Raw genomic sequence first — 23,115 nt, 5'->3', positions numbered from 1 at the left:
TTTTTTTTTTTTTTTGGTTGAATTTGTAACATTTGTCCTTGTAATGCCTGATATTGATTTGTATAAACAAAAACTTCAAGAAAATGATATTTTCAAAATTAATGAATATTTGTCTTCTGTCTGTAATGATTCATCTGACTCTAATAAAAAATGTTTTCTTCCAAATGAACTCAATGAATTTTTAGAGGATAATAGCAATTTGTCTTTGTGCAAGAAAGGTTTCACCTGTTTACATTTAAACTCAAGAAGTTTGAAAAGAAATTTTGATAATCTGTGTTCATTATTGAGTGGTATTGATTTACAATTTTCTGTTATTGGAATTTCCGAGACTTGGTTAAAAAGTGATGATCCTAAGTTTGATATTGAAGGTTATAATTTTATTGGAAATTCTCGTCACAATCGCAGAGGGGGAGGAGTTGGTGTTTTTATCCACGATGATTTGAATTTTGTACAGAGAGTTGATTTAGATTTATGCACAGACTGGATTGAATGTATATTTATTGAAATTGATTTTAAACCAAAAAATATTATATTTGCTACTGTTTATCGACCGCCAAATGCTCTCTTGCCTCAATTTTTATTTTCATTGAACGCAATATTAGATAATATTATTAAGGAAAATAAGTTATTGTATATTTCAGGAGATTTTAACCTTAATTTATATGATATTGATTCTTGCCCACAAGTTAATGAATTCCTTGATATGTTTATGACTAAAGCTATTTATCCAATTATTCACTTTCCCACACGTGTTACAAATCATTCAGCTACGCTAATCGATAATATATTCACTAATGAAATGAATTATTTGGTATCTGGTATTATTTTGGCAGATGTATCTGACCATTTTCCAGTTTTTTGTTTGAGGCGGTACAAAATGAGTGAAAGTGCTAATTTTGAATATTTTGAGAAACGATTGATAAATGAGAGAAATATGCAATATTTTCTTGGTGAATTATTGAAAGTTAATTGGCATGTGGATAACTGTGATGCTAATATTGCATATGATAATTTTTATTTTCAATTTATGTATTTATATGATAAATGTTTTCCTAAAAAGAAGTGCAGATGTAAACGCCGTATAGATAAACCGTGGTTTAACAATGATTTACGAAAATTGTGTAATAAGAAGTATGTTTTATATAAAAAATACATTAAAAATCCAACAATTTATAGAGAAAAGGTGTATAAGCAATTTCGTAATAAAGTGAATAATGAGATTAAGCGTGTTAAGAATGACTTTTTTAAGAACAGGTTTTGGGAAGTTAAATTTGATATTAAAAAAACTTGGCAACTTATTAATAAGGCTTTGGGCAAAAGGAATGTACAATCTAGTATTGATTATCTTATGGCAGATGATAGGAAAGTTGAAAAAAGTAAAGAAATTGCTCAAGTTTTTAATGATCATTTTGTTAATGTAGGTTTGTATTTGAAGAACACAATTCAAGTCTGTACTAATGATAATTATACTCAGTTTGTAAAGAAAAATGAGAATACAGCATTTTTTAGCCCTATTACCCCAGGAGAAGTTGTAAAGATTGTATGTAATTGTGACAATGGTTCAAGTTCTGGTTATGATGACGTTGATATAGCTGTTGTAAAAAAAGTAATACACGTAATTTGTTATCCTTTATGTGACATTTTTAATTGTGTTTTATCCACTGGTATTTTTCCAAACAAACTTAAAATTGCCAAAGTTATACCAGTTTTTAAAAGTGGTCCAAGTCATGATGTTAATAACTATAGACCTATATCTGTGTTATCTGTTTTTTCTAAAATTCTTGAGAAATGTATATATGATAGATTACTGTTATTTTTAGACAAATATGATATAATAACACCATGTCAATATGGATTTCGTTCTGGGCACTCCACGTCCCATGCTTTGATTAACCTTATTTCAAAAGTAACTAATGCACTTAATTTTCATCAATCAATTATTGGTTTGTTTTTAGACTTAAGCAAGGCTTTTGATTCTTTAGATCATTCTATTTTATTAGATAAGTTATATATTTATGGTATCCGAGGTAATTTGTTCAAATTGTTTTCAAGTTATTTGGATAATCGGAAACAATTTGTATTGGTTAATAGATGTAAATCTGAGTTGTGTAGCCTGGGATGTGGAGTGCCTCAGGGTTCAATACTTGGTCCACTTTTATTTCTCATTTACATCAATGATATTTGCAATGTCACAGAAAAAATACAGTTCATTTTATATGCAGATGATACCAGTATGTTTATGTCTGATGATAATATTAATACTTTGTTGTTACGTTTTAATGAAGAGATTCAAAAAATTTATGATTGGCTTCTTATGAACAAATTAGTTTTGAATGTGAAAAAAACTCAATGTATGATTTTTACTAATAAGAAAATTGATATACAGAATTCAGCAATTTATATGAATAACAATCTTATAAAAATTACGAGTTCATTGTCATTTCTTGGCGTCATTATTGATAATAAATTATCTTGGCATAAACATATTGATTCAGTCTGCAATAAAATTTCTAAATGTATCGGTATTTTATACAAATTACGATATTTTCCTCACAATATTTTATGCATGATTTATAACGCTATTATATTAAGTCAACTTCAATATGGAAACACTGCTTGGGCAAATACATCAAATTATTCTATGGTCAGACTTTTCCGTCTGCAGAAGAAAGCAGTGAGAATTATATGTCACGCCAATTATCTTGCCTCAACTAAACCTCTTTTTATGAAATGTAATGTTTTAGATATTTTTGAATTGAACAAATATATTATTGGTGTATTTATGTATTTATGTTTTAAAAATTGTATTCCCCCAAGTCTTTCTTCCTTGTTTCAGTTAAATAGTGCTATTCATTCGTATTGTTTGAGAAATCCTCTGAATTATCATTTACCTCTTAATAGAACAAATGTTGGTTTATATTCTGTTTTGTATAGAGGACCTCTAATTTGGAATAACTTGCCACAGTCACTTAAAATGAGTCCATCTTTAAATGTTTTTAAACGAAGATTTAAATTATTCTTATTGGAAAAAGAAAAGTAATCTACACATTCGGGTATTACTCTGTGTTTGTTTGTTGTTTGTTTGTTTTGTCTCTATGTGTCTATTGTTGAATATGTATTTTCAATCTCTTTGGTCTTAATATCTATGCATATTTATTTGTACAATTTAATATGACTTTTATTATAATGCTTTTGTTATGGTGGCAGCTGCTTATAAAACTTTGTTTTTCTTGCTGTCTCCACATTCTGTTACATTTTTATTGTCAATTTGAATTTATTTATATACTTTGTCTGAATGTTTTTTATCTGTTTGAATGAAATAAACGCGAATTGCGAATTGAATATAGTCCAGGCTAGGCTCCATAGAAAGTGCACCTAACCTTGTTTTTTTATATATACAATGTTTTTTGATGGTTTCTTGTCAATACGAGGGTGCTGATTCCAAATCCGATTGATGCCACTCGCGTAACCATGAGCATTTTCGGCAAAACGCAAAAATCCAAAATGGCCGCCAGATATGCTAATTTGGCCATGATAATCCCAGTTATGTCAATTTTATGACAAATTATTCCATCAAATTTTATAATTTTTTTTTTCCTAGAGTAATTCTACTTGCACATGCAAGAAACTTTTCATTTGAAGAGGTACATTTAGTATTTTAAGCTTATTTTCAATTCAAAATGGCCGCCACTCCTGTACTCATGTACTATATGAATGGCAAAAAATATGCATAGAAATAGAAGACGAATTTTCAGTCACATACCTACGCTTTTACCAAGTTTTGCATGTGCAATGCAAATCTGATGAGTGCCACTACCAAAACAAGCAAACAAACAAGCAAACAAACAGAAGTTTATTGTTTTTAGGCTTATTGTTATTCTTTTTAATACAAAACTTCAAAATGGATGCCACTCATATACCCCTGCACAATATGAACGGCAGAGCGTGTGAAATAAACAAATTTTCTTTTTTTTTTCCTGTCACTCAGGTACACTGTTTACCAATTTGTGTGCTGATTGTAAATCAGAAGGTTGTTAATAACAAAGGCTGCTTTATTTTTTGATGCAAACATCCAAATTTGCTACCTCAATCTGAATTTTTCTCTGGGTATTTGGAAAAATCCACCAAAACTTGAATTGACGCCAACATCAAGATCGTTTATCAGGAATTATTAGATATGAACATTTGATACTTACTTGCCTTGAGATGTTCAACATCAAAATATTCATTCTGATTTACTGAATTAAAAGGCTGAATCCTAGATGATGACACAAGTGAAATTTCCAATTAACTGTCCTGTTCTACATTATCTAAAAGCGATATTATACAAACTTTTCAGTCCCCTCATCCAAGAAAGAACATAAGGCAGGGGAAAGTGGAAAAAGGGACCACCTCACTTCCTGAACAGTGTATTGTCAAATCTCTGAAATGAAAACAATGCCCCAAAGTTTTAATGTTAACCCAGATGAATTATATATGGTAGATGCATTTTACCACCGTTTTTTTTTCGGAGTGAATGTGTTTGAGTATAGGCCTATGATGTCGAGGGAGACTCTGAGATCTGTACAGTGCTGCCTCATTCTGAAAGCATTGTTATAACAACTTCACACTGCTTGTCTTTAATCTTCAGCATTTGCAGATTCAGGATTGCTCTCGGTAACCAGAGCAGCTGTGTTAGGACTCTGAATGATGGCCTCCTTAATGGTGGCTGTAAACTAACTCCACTAGAGGTCTTTTTAACATATATGTGGTGACATACATTCACTTCACGGAGGAAGTTTGCAGATGATCTTGCCTTTACGTCTCATAGAAAGTCCTTGGATGACATGAGCCGAGTACTGGCCCATCTCAAGACAATAGTGGAGTACTTCATCTTCTGGAGACTTTGCCCCAACCTTTATTAAATTATCATCAGACCCATGCCTTCCATCTTAGTAACCATCTTGCCAACGCTATGTTCAAGGTAGCCCTCTGTGGCAAGCCTTCCAAGCATAGGCTAAGGAAGTCCACCCTCCTTCACTGGCACTCGATCACTCTCCCTCACACTGGAAGGAAAGGCTGGCAAGTGTCACCAGTGCCGTCAACGCATACCCTGACCTTCCAAACACGATAGCATGGGGGGGGGGGGGGGGGGGGGGGGGGGGGGGGGGGGGCATTTCATGAAGCGTTTTGTCTGACAAATTTGTCTGACAAATTTGCTCTCAGCCAATCAGATGCAAGGATTTAATAGCTTATTTATAGTTTGTCAAAAAGAAAAGATCTGACAAAACACTTCATGAAATGCCCCCTTGAACAACCTGCCATCAATGCGCCTGAAATCCCACAAGCCTAGACTTCCCTACTGTAACTTGAAAGCTTTGACCCCAAAACAGGTTGGTACAGATGCTGGTCTGATGTCATCTCTGATACCACCCAAGTTACCTACAACACTGTCTCTGGCCTGGCAACAAAGCTACAGGGCTTCAACGGGTGGTCATCAAGCAAGTCTTCATGTCTTCACCTTGTTTCTATAGCAAATAATCGCCCTCTGACCCAAGAGGAAATGCTGAACATCACCAGATGTGGTTGCAATTAAAACAATTGCAGGACTAATATGCATCTTTAGCCTGAGAATTCTGCAAATTTGGGGCTGATGTCGCCTGCTGCTAAACATAGAATTAAAGGGTTCTTTAAAGACAATAAAAATGACAGTTTTAGTTTTAAGCCAAGACTGAATGAGATCATGATGTCAAAGTTTATTATCAACACCTGGGAACTGTGAGAGAACTGAAAGAGGTATCTCACATTGCTCCTTGGTTGATGTTTAATGAACAGTTTCTACGGTATTGCATTAGGACAGTTTCGTTTATGCTTTCAACAGATTTTGTTGTTTTAATTCAAGAAGAAAATCAGGTTTGCTCGATAATATCAAGGCGGCATTTCTAAATTAAATCATATCAAAGTGATGGAGGTTATGATCCATTTCGAACTCGCCTCAGGACTGCTCCCTCCCCCCCCCCCCCCCAACTGCTTGCTGGAAAAAAAAATGTACAATGTAAAGGGTTTTTAGTTGTGCCATTAATGTCCGATGTGTTTTTGTCTGCAACCGTGTATCTCTGCACTTACTGTATATGATTTTTCTGTACTTTGTTGATATGGTTTTAGGGGAATGCATAATACAAGCTTTGCTTTCTAGCTTCCCCTCCATTTTCAACATTATTTGATAAATACCATGTATCTAGGCTCCTTAATATATCGTGTTAGTATCACATTTTTATATTTGGCCGGCATGTAGAATATGATGGTATATTGATTCCTTGCGAGACGTTTAGTGAACTTATATTGTTGAGACTTTTGCTGAGACAAAATGAAATATATGAGAAATTGTGTTCAACATCGTAAGGTTTATGAATATTAAATGCTGATATATGTAGGCCCCCTATATATTGTAAGTGACACCCAACATATTGCACATGCAACACTTTATGATAGCGTAGGTACGGGACTGGAAATACAGAATTTGTTCTATATTTCCAGGCATATGTTTTGGCATTCATATACTACATAAGCATAGGAATGGCGGCCATTTTGAATAAAAAAAATTAGCTTTAAATGCTAAATGAACCTATATGAAGTGAAAATTCGCTTGCAAATGCAGATGGAGTAACTCCAGGAACAGAAATGTACAAAGTTTGGTGGAATAATTGGTCATATAATGCACGTTATTGTGTTTATCATGGCCGAATTAGCATATCTGGCTACCATTTTGGATTTTTGCATTTTGCCGAAAATGCTCAAGGTTTATAAGCGAGTGGCATCAATCGGATTTGGAATCAGCACCCTCGAATTGACAAGAAACCATCAAAAAACATTGTATATATCAAAAAACAAGGTTGGGTGCCTTCTAGCCTGGACTATATAGTAAAATGTTAAGTTTTGGAGCATGACTAAGCAAGGTCACTTTTACGCAAGGTTTTGAGGAAGTAAAAAATGAAAACTGAAGGAAATTGCATACAGAATGGTAATAAAAAGTGAAATAAAACAAAACTTATTGTCTATTTTTAATTTGTATCCGGTGAATATCCCGAGAATGTGCGGACAACATTATGAAAATACGGCTAAAATACAACACCATTTATGTGCGTCTCCTAGGCAAAAAAGCAAATCTTCTTTTTTATTTTTTTTTTATTATTTTGCGTAACGAAGACCATTAAACAATGCTATATCTGTTGTTGCATGTATACCTGTACATTCATTCGGGGAAATCATTAAGATGTGATCCTTGGGACATTACCACCGTATTTTTCTCGCTACATTATGCTTGACCGAGTCTTGTAGGATTACTGAATCTAAAATAAAAGTAATCCGGAAGCAAGATTCAATTCTCTACTTCAGTGGTCGATGATAAAAGTTGCTCATACCAAGAATTCTGTAGGGTCATCGACGCAATCAATCATGACAATTTACTTTACAGGCGCGAAGTCATTAGGGGATTTGAGGCACTGGAGCGATTCACAAACCACTTTTTGATTTCTTGAATAGACATTATTCAAACTCTCGTTTACAGGAAATAAACTGTGTGTTGTTCCAGAAGGTGATTTGTAACGTCATTTGTTGCTTCATTGCTAACATCAACGATTTGAGCAGATCAGATGTCCTTGAGTAAGTTGAGTTCGTATTCTTTTTCGATGACTGAAATGAATTCTTTGGTAGCGAAAATGCAGAGACAGCAAATTGCCAAGTTAACTTCCAAAACAGAGGTTATGTATGCCTTTCAGCAATATCATACAGAGGCCGCGGATCCCCACCCCCCCCCCCCCCGCACACACACACGCACACACGCGCTTTTTCGTTTTTTTTTTAATAAAAAAATATATAAGATAATGAAAAAATTGACAACAAACTCATGAATAACCAAGGGTTCCATCACCTGGAGATTTGTCCGTGGAACACAAATGAGTATACAAATATTGAGAGTTGCGGAGGATATCAGCTATTCTTTTGACTGCATGTTAAACATTGTTAAAAGAAAATTGTGCGAAGATTTTGGTACATCCTTAATGCTGATGATATATATTTATATACATGTATATATTTCTAATGATTATATGGGTATTTCCATTATTATGGTAACGGAGTGACATTTTTTTTTATTTTTGCTTCTTCTTGTTCCTACTATAGTTCATAACTGTTGTTTGACTATATCTTTTTGTACCCACCCCATCTCACGCAGCCATGCAGTACCAATGGGAAGGACCTATCAATGGCCACCAATCATATTCTGCCCCTTTCTAATAACATTCATAATTATGATATGCAAATGAAGGCCAGCGTTATGGCGTGACAGCCAAAAGACATGGCTCGAGAGTTGGACAAACTTAATTTCAAATTCGTGCACCCCCCCCCCAAAAAAAGAGAGCCAAGTTTTCGATAACATCAAAGGGTGACACCATAGTATTAAATTTAAATGTCAACCACAGTGACTATGAGAAATTGTACTACTATTTGTCAGCCAGACTTACTAGAAGAAAAAAAATCACTTTCATCGGCTATGACTGACCCTTGACCCCTCCCCCCCCCCCCACCCCTCATCGACCCGTAGGCTACCCTCCCCCTGAAAAGAAACAAACAAAAAGAAAAATTTCCGCAGTCTACGCGATAGAAAAAATACACACAAATACCATTTTCGGTGGCATATAGCTTCGGAAAGTGTTTTTCATATCAAATTCTCGGAATTTACATGGACAAGAGGATATCCAGGAGAAACTGATGTCATTAATATTTGCAAAGCCAATCATCTGAGCAGAGGGGTAATCAACAGAGACGGAAGAGAAGTAAAATGCATTACGATAATCACTTCAGTCTTTAAAAAAAAAGATACCAAACCAAACACACACACACACACACACACCATCTGACGTCAGCGTGATGTCAGTAAGTCCTCATATAAAGTCATTCATGAGGGAATTAGACGTTCAGAGGGGGGAAAATTCTTCTGCCCATGCGCACATTTGCTTATAAAAATCGACCTCAAGTCGTCCGAGTGTGCACCATCATATCAGTTCTGGGCCATTTTTGCGTTCGCTCAAATTCACTCCGTTGAAAGCTACTTGATGTGCATCATTGATCATAATATGGGGCGCCATTTTACTTTGTATAGGTTGCGTCTTCGCGTAATCAAGCTATTAGGGAGCTTTAGATTCTGACGCGCGGACGTTTGTCACGTGAGTGACTTTTTTTCTCTCTCTGCTACTCTGACATCGAAATAATGGAAATTCAAACTGTTCGTATACAGTTATGTTCGAGTTTAATCTTTCAAATCTTTGCAGCTTTCTCGTTCATAACAATACATTGAGCATAAAACATAATATGAAACAAATCACAAATACATAACTTAAGTTATCTTGGATGACCTGAACTGGTGATCCCCTCAGCTTGGCTCAGTCGCCATCGATGCCGGATACACTCGTCGTCGACCTCGGCACAGTCGCTTGGCTTGTCTCTCGGAAGCACCCCTTGACTTGGCCACTCAGCTAGACGCTACCCTATCGGCGGTCCTTTCAGCTCCTCGGCCTTCACTAGTCCCTGCTACCACGCAGACTCATGCCTTGATCTGCGATGCCCGATCTCAAGCGACGACGAGCAGGCGAATGGAGATTGAGCTCCGTACCAAAGTTCGGATCATAACTGTCCAAGTTATCAGCAGCTGGAGCTCGCATCTCACCGACGTGGAAAACCCCCAGAAAAACGACTGCTGCCTAAGCGGAGATCTATGCTGGATGTCTGATTAAAGTGTTTCTCCCCGATCCTCTACATTACTCAGCTTTTTATTAGCTTCCCTAACCATAGATGTTTACACTAAAGTCCCTTACACTCCCATACACTTGCTTTTTCATGCCTTTTCTACACAAAAAGGATCATCCAATCATCATGCTTAAATATAGCCCTATTGAAACTCTACACAATATGTCTAGCCATCGTCTAGACTGCTGTTACATAACATCTTTACTCATGAACTTGTGAACAATAAACTACAATATGTCTAGCCATCGTCTAGACTGCTGTTACATAACATCTTTACTCATGAACTTGTGAACAATAAACTACAACCACCACCCTAGTGACACTGACATAGCCGAGTCTCAACTGAGCTAGAGAACATTCCTAGCCACCACCTGGATGGGAGCTATTACATAACACCTCTATTCACTCAATTTCTATAGTCTGAGTTAATACATAATATTGCAAACCGGGGATGCTGTTGCCATGCTATTTCTTTAACTTTTGCTTTGTCTCATTTCATGTGACTGCCTTGTCTAAATTTAACTGATCTAAACACGCTGTTGCTATGCCAGTTTATTCTTTTACTTTTACTTTGTCTCATTTAATATGAATTTCCAGACAGTCACTTTCTTGTAGTTTGACCTAGTGGCTTTCTAGGACAAGTTCAATTTCACTTCACTGGCAAAATCAAAGATAAATTTCTCTCCTGACAATATCCCCCACCTTAAGATATAATTGGGATATCAAAATTATATCCTACAAGAAATTTATGGTACACGCTATTCAATCAACCAACATACTATTCACAGTGTATGTCAATATGCATATGTTCAAAAGAGAGACTGATAGACAATATCAACAGCATATATACATCATACATTACACTATCCTTTTCTCCTCTGCCATCCTTGTTCTGAAAAGAAACAACTTCATAATCATCTCCCAAGCCTTTTAACAACCAACTTTTGCTTTGTTGGTATTCCTAATAAAGGCCTTATAGCTTACTTAATACATCATCTTCAAATGCATAAGCTTTAAGTCTTCTAAAACTAAAATAGAACCATCAAGCATGTATACACAAAATCTTCATTGCCTCCAACAATGATACCTTTTACCAATAATATCTGTACTATCACATATTCCTGCTCAGATATCCTAATATGTTTGCCTGTACCTTGCTTTCATTTCCCGATACTTCCATGTTGCACAAACCTTACAACAAGATAATGTAATTGCTATGTACCTGTTTATCTGGATGAAAATCTACTAAAATATAATCTTGCTACCTGGTTAACACCTGCTACCTCTTAGTACGCCTAGTGTTCTAATACCTCATGTATACTTGAACACGTGCACTGTGAGATTAAACCAAGCCTTAAGCATTATTCCCTACTCTTAATCCCTTTACATCTACATTATAATCGCGATTCGCTGATCCTGTAAGAGAAATAGGAGAGAGAGAAAAGCTTTTGTAGCATTTGAAGTTACATGCGCATTATTTTATTCATGACAACTCAACAAATATGTGTTTCATCATTATGTTCTTCTCTTTCTTTGAGTCTTACCTCATCAACATGTAATGGAAAAGCAAGGACCATTACAAACAACAACAATATAAACAGTTACAGCAGTCTACTCATGAGGTCAGCAGCCCTATTTTCAGACCCCTTTATGGACACCAGGCGAAACCTATACTCCTGTAGGCACATACTCCACCTCATGATTCGCTTGTTTGTCGACTTCTTTGTTTGGAGGTACGTGAGGGGTTTGTGGTCAGTGTGGATCTCAAACACTCTCCCAAACAGATAGTAATCAAACTTTCTGACCGCCCAGACAATAGCAAGACATTCTTTTTCTACCGTGGAGTATCTCTGCTCCCTAGGAAGGAGTTTCTTGCTAGCATAGGCCAACGGGAATTCATCCCCATCATGCTCCTGCATGAGTACCGCCCCCAGACCACTGTCAGAAGCATCAACCTTTAACGTAAAGGTTTTCTCGAAATCGGGCAACCGCAACACTGGAGGATTTGCAAGACACTCTTTCAGCTTGACAAATGCACTTTCCTCTTCAGGCCCCCACACAACATCTCCAGGCCTACCTTTGCGAGTCAGGTTAGTAAGGGGTAGGGCTATGTCTGCATAATTGGGTATGTAGTCTCTGTAGTAGCCACAGAGTCCTAGGAAAGACCTAACCTGCCTCTTCGTCTTGGGCCTTGGAGCTTTGCGCACTTTGTCTGTGAGCCTATCGCTAGTGTGAATCACGCCTTCTCCTAATGTGTGTCCTAGGAATTCTATGGTACTCGAACCTACGGTGCATTTGGATGGCCTAGCTGCCAGATTGGCATCGCGCAGTCTATGCAAGACTTCATCTAGAACCTCCACATGCTCTTGCCAAGTGTCCGTGTGAATCAGAATATCATCGATGTAATTCACAACATTCGACATTCCATCTAGTACCTTCCTCATCATTCTAGTGAATTGAGCACTGGCTGTCACAAGCCCAAACGGCATGTACTTGAATTGGTATTGTCCCTTAGGCGTTATGAAAGCTGTCTTTGCTTTATCTTCATTCCTCATTGGGATCTGCCAATACCCTTTTGTCAAGTCTAGTTTTGTGAAGTACCTACTGTCGGCTAACGACGCAAATAGCTCCTGAGGATTGGGCATGGGCTCTGGATCAAAGACTGTGACCTTATTCAATCGCCTGAAATCTACACAAAACCGATTAGAACCGTCCGGCTTCTTGACTATCACAATGGGATGACCGTATGGAGAGTTAGAAGGCTCGATTACTCCTAACTTCAACATGGAATCAACTTCCTTGCTAATCTCCTCTTCCATAGCCTGAGGTACCCTATGAGGCGGAGATCGCACTGGTTGATCAGTCGTCAACGAGATTTCACATTCAGATATGGTTGTCTTCTTCGGGATATCGGTGAATACATCCTGATATTCACAGAGGATCTTTTGCACCTGAGTCCTCTCACTATCCTTTAAGACTGGATCTACTGTTACCATGTCAACGAACTCCATCTGTACTACGCTAGGCATACTGGGCATCTCCCTATTCCAATCAGGGCTAGCCTCTGCCACATCTTCCTCGTCAGCCATGACCTCAACAACTTCCTCATTGCCTTCGACTCTCTCAACCTCAAAGCAACTGGCCATTGGTACCTCTTCACGTCGACTATAGTACCTCTTCAACAAATTGATGTGATATGTTTTGGCAACACCATCAACATCGACCACATAGTCATAGTCAAACTTGACCCCTGCTACCTTGTAAGGACCTCGCCACTTTACCAGCAGCTTGTTGTGCTCGGTTGGCAACAGAATGAGCACGTCATCCCCTACATTCAGCTTCCTAGGCCTAGCCTTTCTGTCATAATATCCTTTGTACCTTTTTGCAGAGTACTTCAGTGTATCTTGTGCAAGTTGCCATGACTTGACCAGCCGGTCTCTCAACTCTATCACATACTCGTACTCGCTCTTGAGCTCTGGATCTAGTTTCTCCGCTGTCCACAGTTCTCTTAGCACATCCAAAGGCCCCCGAACATGTCTCCCATACAACAACTCGAACGGAGAAAACCCCAGGCTCGAACTCGGTGCTTCTCGCAAAGCAAACAACAACGCCGGAAGATACCTATCCCACTGACGTGGCTCCTCGGAACACAACCGCTTCAGAGCTGATTTCACCACAGCGTTGTATCGTTCTACGAGGCCGTTGCACATAGGATGGTAGCGAGAACTTGTTAACTGTCCTATCGACAGCAACCTACACACCTCACGCATCAAATCAGACACAAACTGTGTCCCTAGATCCGACATCACTTCAGTCGGAATCCCAACCCGGCTGTATACCGAAACTAACGCCTCAGCTACGTCAACAGTTGATATCGATTTCAACGGTATCGCCTCCACATACCTAGTCGCATAATCTACAATGGTCAGGATATGAGTGTGTTTGCGAGCAGACGGCATGAATGGACCAAGAAGATCTATTGCAATGCGTTGAAACGGGACACCAATAAGGGGGACCCTACCAAGGGTAGTCTTGGGCACCCTACCTTTGTCAATAGTCCTTTGGCACACGTCACATGACCTACAGAAATTAGCCACGTCTTCCGACATCCCAGGCCAACAGAACTGAGTCTGAATCTTAGACAAAGCATTGTTGATACCCAAGTGTCCACCTAAGAGTGAGTCATGTGCGACTCGCATTATCTCGTTCCTACGAGGCTTAGGCACTACGAGCAATTTAGGACCTATCCCCTGATTACTTTCATCCTTTTTCTGCCTAAGTAGAAACCCCTGTTCACACACAAACTTGTACTTGGAATTATCAACCTGTCCTATTTTCTGCCATAGAGGGCGCAATGACTCATCATCTTTCTGTTCCCTTAGAAATTCACTCGACCGCACATTATCAACAGGATCTGCAACAGTCAAACCTTTACTAGGCCTCGAATCCTTCACCCTTTGTGCACGAGTTTGAACAGCCATCCCAGTATCATCCAGTTCACCCGGGAATGCGACCTCGACGTCCTGTTCTACACCATCATTTGAACTTTCTAGACCCACATCCGGGGTTATGACCTCTACATCCGGGTCAGACACAACACTCTTTGGGACCCAATGTAGATTGGGGTCACTCGGTTCACGAGCCCCTTCTACATTCCCGATAACTACCTCACTCAAACAATCAGGCATGCACACGGCTTCAACTTCCCCTTCAAAATATGGCGAGTCAACAGCTACCTTAGCCACGGGAAAACGCCTAACCGTACCGTCAATTAACCTCACTGCCTGATGTTGACCTGTTAATTGGTCATTTCTAACCAATTTCTCTTTCACCACGCACGTACTACAACCTGTATCACGCAAAACAGACACGGGTGTATTATCTGGCATCAGTCTTCCAGACACAACCGGCATACGATTCACCATCGCGGCGACATCATTGTATGCCATTCCAACTCTGTCAACCACTTTCATTTTCACATCCTCAAAGTCATCGACCACTCTCTCAATGGGGAAACAACCTGCCGTCGAACCAACAACTCCCGGCTTAGAATCACCCCGAGACACCTCATTCGCCACATTCATGTCTACTTTTGGGGCCGTACCTTCCCCAGCACCCATCAAACCTTGAGCTGATGCAGGCCTAGACAACATGGGACAATCTCTTCTCATGTGATTTGGGTTTCCACACATATAGCAACCTCTGCCCTGAAAAGTCCTATTTCCCATAGTCTTTCCCGCCTTTGACTGAGCATCAGCCGGTTTCTGATACGTACTAGTCCTTTTGACCTGATTTTGTTGGGGCGGTTTGCTTTCCGGCTTTGAATCTGATCGGTTTCTTTCCGATTTCTGTACACCCGAAAATGCATGAGGACCGTGAGCTTCTACATAGTTTTCTGCACAATCAACTACCTCGTTGAAATCTTTACATTTTCGTTCCTTGACAAACCTAACTACTTCTCTGGGACAATCCATCAGAAATTGCTCTTGCAAAATCAAATCTTCTAGATCCCTCCTAGTATCCCCAATCTCAGCCTCTTCCACCCAATGATCAAAATACCCCTTCATTCGAGTAGCAAACTGTTTTGGGCGCTCAAACTTCATTGGCTTTGCTGATCTAAAACTCCGCCTATACCCCTCTTCAGTGAGATGATAATATGACATCAACTCATGCTTCACTGTAGCATAATTCTGGCGATCATCAGCACTCATCCGATTCACAACATCTAACGCTTTCCCTGTTAGATTGGAAATCAAATACAACACCCACATGTCTACCGGGATATTCTGACTTTTCATCAACATTTCGAACTTTGTGACATAAGCATCAAACTTATCATGTGTGTCATCAAAGCGACCTACTTTCAGCTTTAAGCCAGCTAACTGGGGCCTACCAACATTTGCTGTTCCTTCCTCTATACGCAACTGTGCTAATTTTATTTCATGTTCGCGCGCCTTTTCTAGAGCTTCGCGTTCACGATCAGCTTCACGGGTAGCTTTAAGCTCTGCTTCAATTGCCTGGCATCGCTCTGACACAAAGCTACTCAATTCGCCACCACTAAGGCCCATTTCTCTGCCTAATGAAGAGAACTCTCTGATTTGCTCAACACTAGCCATACTGACTATGTAACTTCCAGACCAAGTAAACGTGTAGTCGCACAAAACAGCTGACTAGCACTTAGCTATCAAAGTCCGACAAAAGTACTACCTTGCAGCCAGCGTATACTTATCATCAACAATTTGTATCTCCGAACGAGCTTACAGTTGCAAATGACAAACAGCTGAAATTCACTCAACAAGTATTCCACATACCAAACCGCTAGTACCTTGTCAAAAGCGTACTGGAATGCAAGCAATGTGAAATGGCACGAGTTCACTCAACAAACATTCCACATACCAAGCATGCCTTGTCAATAAGCATACTAGAGCTGTATCTCCCAATGAGCATACAATTGATTTGGGACTGTACAAACCCCACACTACAATCCACCAAACATGCCTATACCAGGCAACACCAAGGGCGTAACCTTGTATAAAATAACTCTCCGCACAGATTCATTCATGCATGCAAACCCCGAATCTATCACACTGCCTCTAACCGGCAATACCAAGGGCGTAACCTTGAAAAAGGAGTAACACTCCACATAGACTCATGCACACAAACCCGAATCAATCAAACATGCATATAACATGCAACACCAAGGGCGTAACCTTGAAAACGGAGCAACACTCCACACAGATTCAATACCCGAATCTACATCACACATGTGCCTCTAGTAGGCAACACCAAGGGCATAAACCTTGGGGAGAAAAACTTCAATCAAACTGTCACGTAAGGCGACATACTCGTACGATTCACACTGGGGTAATGTTTCCGATCAAACATACGAAACAGTTATCATATCGACAATAATAACATGCAATTTATGACGGTAATGCGTACGATTGAGCGATGAAACTTCAATCATGAATCAAACACAAACATCGCATTTAAGCCTAAAGCATGTTAAAAGAGTATCTGAATAACTTTTTCCAATCAGGTAGCAGAGTCTCGGTGGGACCTCCAAATTGTCATCGTCATCGTCGTCGCTTGAGATCGGGCATCGCAGATCAAGGCATGAGTCTGCGTGGTAGCAGGGACTAGTGAAGGCCGAGGAGCTGAAAGGACCGCCGATAGGGTAGCGTCTAGCTGAGTGGCCAAGTCAAGGGGTGCTTCCGAGAGACAAGCCAAGCGACTGTGCCGAGGTCGACGACGAGTGTATCCGGCATCGATGGCGACTGAGCCAAGCTGAGGGGATCACCAGTTCAGGTCATCCAAGATAACTTAAGTTATGTATTTGTGATTTGTTTCATATTATGTTTTATGCTCAATGTATTGTTATGAACGAGAAAGCTGCAAAGATTTGAAAGATTAAACTCGAACATAACTGTATACGAACAGTTTGAATTTCCATTATTTCGATGTCAGAGTAGCAGAGAGAAAAAAAAAAGTCACTCACGTGACAACGTTTGAGACGACGAGTGCGCAGGACGTTCTCCTCTCCCCTGCGTCTTGCTGATAAGTAGCTCTAGATTACGCTGGGACGCAACGTAAATAGTAAAGTCGCGCCCATCTGATCTACGTTGCAAAATAGCCCAGTACGCGTAGTGAAAAGCTCAGGCGACGCAAGGTAAAAATAGATCGACTTGACGTGCGCTTCTGCGCACGCTCAGAACATTTTTTTTTTCCCTCTGAGCGTCCGCGCGTCTAAAATCTAAAGCTCCCTAATTGCAACACGACGCAGGGAGAGAGGGGAAAGCCAATACAGCGTCCGCGTTGCAAATCTAAAGCTCTAGTATCGCCCCTCATGCACCATTCACAAATACGTTAACATGAAACTCGTTGGCAACTGAATTTTCAGTAAGGATACAAAGTGATTACTATATATAAAGTTGACATGCTGCAAATACTAAGGAATAAAATGCATTTAAAAATCGTGTCGATTTCCTGGTTGACATACAAAAACAAAAGAAAATACCAAATCACTTTGTTCGAGTATTTTGCCTGATGAATAAATTTATCAGAAATGGCTGGAATACAGATAAGCATCCTCTGAATTGGCATGAGTGCGTATTATGTCTTTCTCTAGGGAAATGATTGATCGTTGGTTTATATGCAGCGATGATTTATACAGGCACACTGAAAATTGCATTCCTATGAATGGCTTATTAGGATGTACGAATTTGGTATGCGAAAGGTCGCTTATCCCTCCAAAAATTATACACGAGCATGGCGGAATATTAAATTCTAGAATACAAATGCACACAATTGGAACAAACTACTGATTGTATATTATTTACAGGGGGAATATCCTCGTAAAAGGACAGATGATAATGGGTAATATCAAACCGATCCAATCGAAGGGCAACGTCCTAAATCGATCAGCGGGAACTCGAATGCGGCAATTTTGCGAAGGTTTCAGGCCTATAGCTTTCATCATTGGTGGTGAAGGCCCTATTGTCTCCTCCATCAACACTCCATACCGCATACAGACAAGAGCACAATACAATTGACCGAACGTGTTAACGCACATGTTGTTACTTTGTTTTGTATGTTTTTAACGAATTCTGGTGGTATTACTGCAATTTACAGCAAGAATTGCTGAACTCTAGGAACATTGGTATAGACTATAGTAATCTGTTTTTGTTGATAGAATTGTTGTCAAGGGGATATTTTCCCGAAACTGTATGTCCCATTTTCTCCTTCCTTTCCCGTTACCGACATTATCTTTTGTCTGTGTGTGTGTGTGTGTGTGTGGGGGGGGGGGGGGTTCTGCTTTTCTGGGATTTGGTCCTTCCAGGCTGGCAAACAATGTATATACATTGTACATGTATTGTATTTTGATGACACTAATTTGGCTTCGCAGAAGCGGCAATAATGCACTTTTTGTCTAAGAAGGCTACTTCTTGGCCTTAATCAGAAAGAGCTAAGAAAGATTAGTCAACAAATTAGTGATCACTGACACATTACATGGTATCAGCTGAACAAATCTATCCGAAGAATTTTAGACACAGTGTATACTTCGTAAAACGATTCACAATGACACAATGCACTGTAATTACGTCACATCACACCTCATTTTCAATGACATCGTTCGCTACCAGCTTATTGAGAGTGTGCGCTGGACATAATTATGGTAAAACGGTGAACACATCAAATTGAAATGCGCGCATCATCACTTTCATGAAACGGAGACCATACAAGATGTCTGGTGTAAATCGGTAATGGCTTTATTTACTTTCAGCAACACACAGCACTGATGGACGAATCATTTACATCGATCTGAGATTCTACTAGGTGTTTCAAAAAACATTTCCCACTTTTGATCATAAATATTTCAAAAACTATTCATTCGATAAAACTGTCATTGACATGAAAAATAGTTGGATAGTGTACAATCTGGTTGAAGGTAATTTGCAAGTGAAAGCATAAATCAGTTCATTAAATCTAAGATTGATTTTGAAGTAAGGTTTCAGATTTTGGTCAAATTTTAATCCTCTGTACAAAAATTGAACTTCGCACAGGAACCAATGATGTGTATGTGAGTGTGTGCTGACAATGGCCCTGAACAATGGACATGCCTGAACCACCTGTTGACTAGGCGTCAGTCTGGCGCTCCCTGGCACATGAATGCTTAATCAATAATTCATGTGGATTGCCCTGGGCACTGCTAGTCTGAATTCATGCACGGTAAAGTGCTTGCAAACACCACATTTCATTCCAGCTGGCAATCATTTTCAAATTTTGCTTCTCACATATCACTAAATTTGGAATATAAATATGCATGAAATGATCTAAAGTTCCTCACTTTAATACAACTGTCTACTAATTAAATAGTCTGACAAATTTTTTTTTGATAAAAAGAGATCATTTTTGGTAAAGAGTTCAGCATCATTTATCATTGGGGCAATTTGTTTCAGAGTAGATTTATTTAAGGCTCCATATACACAAGTGTATATATACTCTAATTGATTTTCTTTACTTCCTGTCACAACGTTTACGATGAATGTAGAACAGAAGGTATTCATTGTAATTTTGTTTTTCAGAAGTAGGGAGAGCACTGACGCGACTAAACGACAGTATCGACAGGCGTTTGACTTTACACAGGTACTGCCAGAGGCTGAATAAAGACTAGCTGTGATAGTGGAATTTCTCATGAATGAATAATGAAGCATTCAAACCCTGGCCATTGTTCAGGACCATTGTCATGGTGTTAACCACACACTCCCATACACACCCATTGACCCCTGTGCAAAGCGAAATTTTGTACAGAGGGTTGAAAATAGAGCAAAGTCTGGAACCTAACTGTGAAATTAATCATGGATTTCATGAAACTTATTTATGCTTTCATATTCAAACCACCTTCAACCAAATTGTACACTATTCAGCTATCACTCATATCAATGACAGTGTTATCTGATATATAGTTTTTGAAATATTAAGAATCAAAAGTGGGAAATGTTTTTTGAAACACCTAGTACATGGAACCGAGTAGAGTTTCATATCATTGGAGATGTACGCAATCTCTTACGCTGTGTACATCACAGCAGCGACGGCCCTAATAGTCTTTACACCTGTACACTGTCACCTTACATGTCGTTAAACATGACTCGGAAAAAAAAAAAACTGTGAACCTCCCCACTACATTGTATCATAATGCACCATAACTCCTGCACATATTATACATTTGATGACACAACTGTCACAGTATTGCTGCCTGCTGTATCATGAAGTCGTTGCTGACGTTTTCAATATTATACTTCTCTTCAACAGTTTTGCCCCCCACCCCCATAGATCGTCAATTGCCTTTAAATGCAACACCAGCACTATGGACTTTAGACTGGGGGAAAAGACTATCAAAAACATGCCCCAATATAACTTCTTTAGTCACTTGCACGGGAAATGAACTTCCTGCATTAAATAACTGTAACTGCATGAACTGGGACATTTATGAAATACAATATACAGGTAAATAACTTCACTTTGATCGAAGACTACTCCCTCCCCTGTGACAACAGGCAGATTTGTATAAAGCTTGACAACCCAATGGTAATAAGGTTGAAGGGTGATTAAGAATACATGTAAAGACCTTGAATGACTTCGATTGTACAAGTGTATGACGTCAAGCAGCATCAGTATTAAACCGAATAGCGCCCTCCCTCAAAACAAGTGATGTGTTGCTAGCCCAGCGCAATACACTAGGTTCGGCGTTCATGTGGTATTGTTGTAATCTAGTTGCAAGACCTTCCTGTAAACCTTTGTTAGATTTGTGCCTTGGGAATTTCTTTAAAAATTTCTGACGACTACATTTTCATACTACATTGAAGCTCAAACTGATGAGCAAACACAAACTGAAAGAATTAAATCAATGTAAATACTTGACCATTATTACAAGCACATATCTTACCAATGCAAAGAACGCTAATGATAATTAAGACATGTTAATGCACTTTGCAATCATTGCCATATGGGGCACCATAGTTTCCTATAAACTTTCACCTTTCATTTCAACGTTTGCATTTTACTGACAAGAAAGAAGATGAAGAACAGTCCTATTAGGTGATACATGTATTAAAACAGTTGACAGGACCAGGAATAAGAGGGAAAATGTCAAGTAAAACTGCCTTCTTGTATACATGTTGTTAATGTTCGTACATGCAAACCTGAAAAAGAACACGGGTATGACGCTTCATTACAACTGGGTTCACCTGCAATGTACATTTGAAGCATAATCAGCAGCATTCACATTATGTAGAAGTACTTCTTAGAAAAGCAGAAGTTCACCATCAGTATCACTTGCTTTATGATCAATTTGAACATGTAACAGCCATGTACATGGCACCATGTTTAAGAATTGAAAAAAAAACATGGAAAGATAAATTTTACAAATAACCGTGACCTTATCACTCTGAGCCTAGCTAAACAATGATCCTACATCTATTGCACTGTCCTAGTCTTGTCAGAACACATGGAGGTGTGTACCACGTTTGATACGCGCATGAATTATATCCTTCTTTAAAATAAACACGTAAGATGTGAAACCTGACACACAAATTTAACCCCTGATCTCTGAAAGTAACAAACTCTAGAGTTAATCAAATGTCAAATCAGTCTGGCTGCAGGTACAAAAAGAATTACCCACAGTCGCGCACTATATCTGTGGATATTATCACATATGGGAGGCAATAGTTTCATTGACATTGTCCTTGCATTAAATGACAATAATGATAATTATGGAGTAGCACAAGGTCATGCAAAGCACTGTGCTTAACTGAACATTGGTGCAATGATATCAATAGCATGTCTTATATCTACATCAAACATGGACGTGTAGATTATAAAGCCGTAGTCCTCTAGTACTAACCTGATTCTATTACATTCACATAATTGTATGTTTTCTTGAATTACATGTTCCCAGCTCTAGGTTTGAACAGTCCATTTAGTTCTTTGCAGCAAGTTAGCATATTCTACTAGAACATTTGAAATGGCAGCCTCCATGAATATCTATGTATACCATCATGTATTCCATACTTTTTGAGCAAGTACTATACATGTACAAAGGAATGGTGTTCAGAATATACACAGTGAAAGAATTTGGTGAAAATTTGACCATGTGTTTCCAAGAAGATGATGAAAATGTGAAAATTGGGCCCTAATTTAGCTCCAAGTTCCCCTGGCCCCCAAGGGGCACTGCCAGATTTTCGATGAACAAACTTGAAACTACAGTCACTGATCTACTTATTCAAAACATTGGTAGCTCAATTACTTCTAGTTCTAAAAATTTTTTATTCAAATTCCTTAATTTAGGGGCGACACAACGGACAACGCACAATGCACGCTTGCACCAGCTCATTTCAAAGGTGAGTTATAAAATTCACCCATACTGCCCAGAGCATCAATAGCATACAGCCCTTGATATTATGAACTGGGTCATTGTATATTCAGCATTTTGCAACTGTCAGTCACACACACATGTCTATGTTCTATACACATTTTCAATTCAGACTATCATGTTTCATGATTACACACTATATAGTGCAGACGGTAAGAATAATATGTTGCCTTGAATTGTACATTACATTGCATTTAAGGAACATGCTCACATGCACTGCTCAATTTATTGTAATCAGGGTTTTTTTTTCGGTTTTACATACAAATATACACTTTTGAACATACATTTGATTAATATCATCTTGCAGTCTTTGCAACATTTTCAATAAACCTCTTATGCTCAACATACAAAAGAAATAAACATATTGGAGATATACATACAGTACAATTACCTCCGTAATG

The 23,115-nt window shown here is 38.7% G+C and overlaps 1 protein-coding gene across 1 annotated transcript; it reads right to left on the bottom strand.

Moving 5' to 3' along the window:
• Window positions 1-11,384: 11,384 nt before the first annotated feature.
• Window positions 11,385-15,899, bottom strand: LOC139729636 (uncharacterized). The gene has a single exon (XM_071640563.1). The coding sequence runs from the start codon at window positions 15,897-15,899 to the stop codon at window positions 11,385-11,387; it is 4,515 nt and encodes a 1,504-aa protein (XP_071496664.1).
• Between the last annotated feature and the right edge of the window lie 7,216 nt (window positions 15,900-23,115).

This window comes from Diadema antillarum, unplaced genomic scaffold (genome assembly GCF_040938485.1).
Source record: "Diadema antillarum isolate AM-2024a unplaced genomic scaffold, OU_Dant_1.0 seq00000248_RagTag, whole genome shotgun sequence".
NCBI lineage: Eukaryota > Metazoa > Echinodermata > Echinoidea > Diadematoida > Diadematidae > Diadema > Diadema antillarum.
The sequence above is the reverse complement of the archived record's forward strand: the minus strand, read 5'-3'. Positions and strand labels throughout refer to the sequence as shown.